This window comes from Hydra vulgaris, chromosome 07 (genome assembly GCF_038396675.1).
Source record: "Hydra vulgaris chromosome 07, alternate assembly HydraT2T_AEP".
In the NCBI taxonomy this organism is placed as follows: domain Eukaryota; kingdom Metazoa; phylum Cnidaria; class Hydrozoa; order Anthoathecata; family Hydridae; genus Hydra; species Hydra vulgaris.
Genome location: NC_088926.1, coordinates 12902295 through 12905000, shown reverse-complemented (window position 1 = coordinate 12905000; position 2706 = coordinate 12902295). Strand labels below are relative to the sequence as shown.

At 24.0% G+C, this 2706-nt stretch overlaps 1 protein-coding gene across 1 annotated transcript in view; it reads left to right on the top strand.

The window, feature by feature from the left end:
• The window catches only part of LOC100208712 (kelch-like ECH-associated protein 1), a 32966-nt gene extending 30482 nt beyond the window's left edge, over positions 1-2484 (top strand). Inside the window, exons 5-7 of the mRNA XM_065801090.1 lie at positions 1210-1375; positions 1465-1622; positions 2301-2484. Of these exons, the coding sequence (XP_065657162.1) occupies positions 1210-1375; positions 1465-1622; positions 2301-2437 (461 nt within the window). The 3' untranslated portion in view covers positions 2438-2484. The remainder of the gene's footprint in view (positions 1-1209; positions 1376-1464; positions 1623-2300) is intronic.
• Positions 2485-2706: the final 222 nt, after the last annotated feature.

Here is a 2706-nt window from a genome sequence, read left to right as displayed (position 1 = left end):
AAAAATAACATTTATTTTATCATACGGGAATTTAAGCCATTTCACAGTGATTTAGAAACACTTGAAATTTGGTCAAAATATAGTTTTTTGAGTAGCGAAATTTAAACAATATTAATAGCTAACTATTTTCTTCAGTTTCTTATATTTCTTACGGTATAAAAAAATAATAGATTTAATTGTTAATTTTTGTTTGAAAATGACCAAAAACAGCTCTTTTTTATCGTTAAAGTTTTATCCTTATTAAAACTTAATTTTCTCCCTAAATACAAAACCTTTCATTTTAATTTTTGTTGTATACAAAGATAATAGATAAGTTTATCTTAATTTATAAAAAATGTAAATATGTATTGATACATCTTATAGAAAATGCATTTAAAAAATGCAATTTTAATGAGTTTAAACTGATAGTGCTAGGATTTTATACCTTAGGCTTCCTTCGCGAAGCCAATTCTTTTTTTAAAGTGAGTTTGTATCATTCTGTTAGAAACTAAAAAAGTTAGCTGCCCCAACTTGCCCCATTTTGAAAAAATGTAGTTTTAAAAAGCTCATTTTATTAATATATATATATATATATATATATATATATATATATATATATATATATATATATATATATATATATATATATATACATATTTATATATATTATATAAATGTAAATATGTATATATATACATATATACATATTTACATTTTTTTATAAACTAAGATAGATTTATCTATTATCTTTGTATACAACGAAAATTAAAATGAAAGGTTTTGTATTTAGGGAGAAAATTAAGTTTTAATAATGATAAAACTTTAACGATAAAAAAGAGCTGTTTTTGGTCATTTTCAAACAAAAATTAACAATTAAATCTATTATTTCAGTACTTATTTTTTTTATACCGTTAGAAATATAAGAAACTGTAGAAAATAGTTAGCTAATAACATTGTTTAAATTTCGCTACTCAAAAAACTATATTTTGGCCAAATTTCAAGTGTTTTTAAATCACTGTGCATTTATTTGAAATAAATTGTAAAAAAAAAATGTGTTGTCCTAATTGATGGCCAACCGCTGTGTATCAAATATTTTTCACTCAATCTAATCAATAAAATTGACGACTTAAAAAATAAAAAAGATTTAGAATTATTTTTCACATTTTCTTTAAATCTTCATGTTGCCTGTATACAAAATCACTTCAATAGTAGTTTACATTTTTTGTTAAGGAGTCGGTGGTACTGTACTTAATGGCGTGATATATGCTGTTGGTGGTTTTGACTCTGAAAATCGACTCCAGACAGTTGAGAGCTACACGGTAGGAGAATCAAGCTGGAAATTTTTAGCTTCCTTAAATACTCCCAGAAGTGGTGCTGGTGTGACTTCAATGAACGGGTTAATGTTATTTGCATTCTTTTTTTCTTTTTTTTTTTTTCTTTTTTTTTGTTTTTCAAATAAACGTTTTAAGTTTACTCTCTTTATAGCCATGTATACGCAGTTGGAGGATATAATGGCGTCGCACAACTAAATAGCGTTGAGCGATATTGTCCGTACGAAAACCGGTGGACCAATATCTCATCTATGAATGAGCGTCGAAGTGCTCTTTCTGTTGCTGTTGTTCGAAATAAACTTTTTGCATTTGGTATAAAAATACTATATTTATTTTGTTTCATTGTGTTTGTGTATATACACATATACAAATATATGTGTATGTATATATGTATATATAAAATATATATTTTATATATAATGTATATTTTATATATAATATATATTTTATATTTTATATATAATATATATATTATATATATTATATATATTATATATATTATATATATATTATATATATATATATATATATATATATATATATATATATATATATATATATATATATATATATATATATATGTATATATATATATATATATATTTATATATATATATATATATATATATATATATATATATATATATATATATATAATTCACTAGCTCTCTACGCTGCAATTTTAGAATGTCAAAAAACTTTAACTTTTTTAGGAATATATAGTATAGAACTGTTCGTTATTTGCTCTTGTATCTACAATTCTTTAGTTAAGTGTTTCAGTTTTATATACATTCATTCTAGAATTCCTTCGTGCGGAATTAATTCCAAGCAGTATAGTGCCGCGTCTTTTTCGGCCAATAAGAATATCCGGCTTTAATTACAGCCTTTAATTTTAATTTTAAAAACCAGTTTTTGAATGTGTCAAATTTATTATAAAAACAAATTTAACATTAAAAAATGGTAATTTTTGCTGTTTCATTCTTTGTTTAGGTGGTTACGATGGGGAACGTTTTCTTGACTCGGTTGAAGTATATGACCCTGACAATGGCGAATGGCAGTTATTAAACCCAATGCCAGATGCTAGAAGTGGGGCTGGTGTTGCAGTTTGTATTGCACCAATAATTTAAATTCATAGCATGTGGCTTTTTCGTTTTATGATTTTTTTTATTAAAAACTGTTTTTTGTTTATTTTTTTAATTTAAAGATTGTTAATAAAACCTAGAGGAAAACATCTTGCCACTTCTCCCCCTTCCTTCCCTGCGATTCGCCCCCATAGTTTAAAAAAATATTGAAATAAAAACGTTAGTAGTAATAGTACTATTATTGTTAGATAAAAATATGTATTAGATTTATTTAATACACACTTATTAAATTATTAAATCTATGTTTTAAAAGC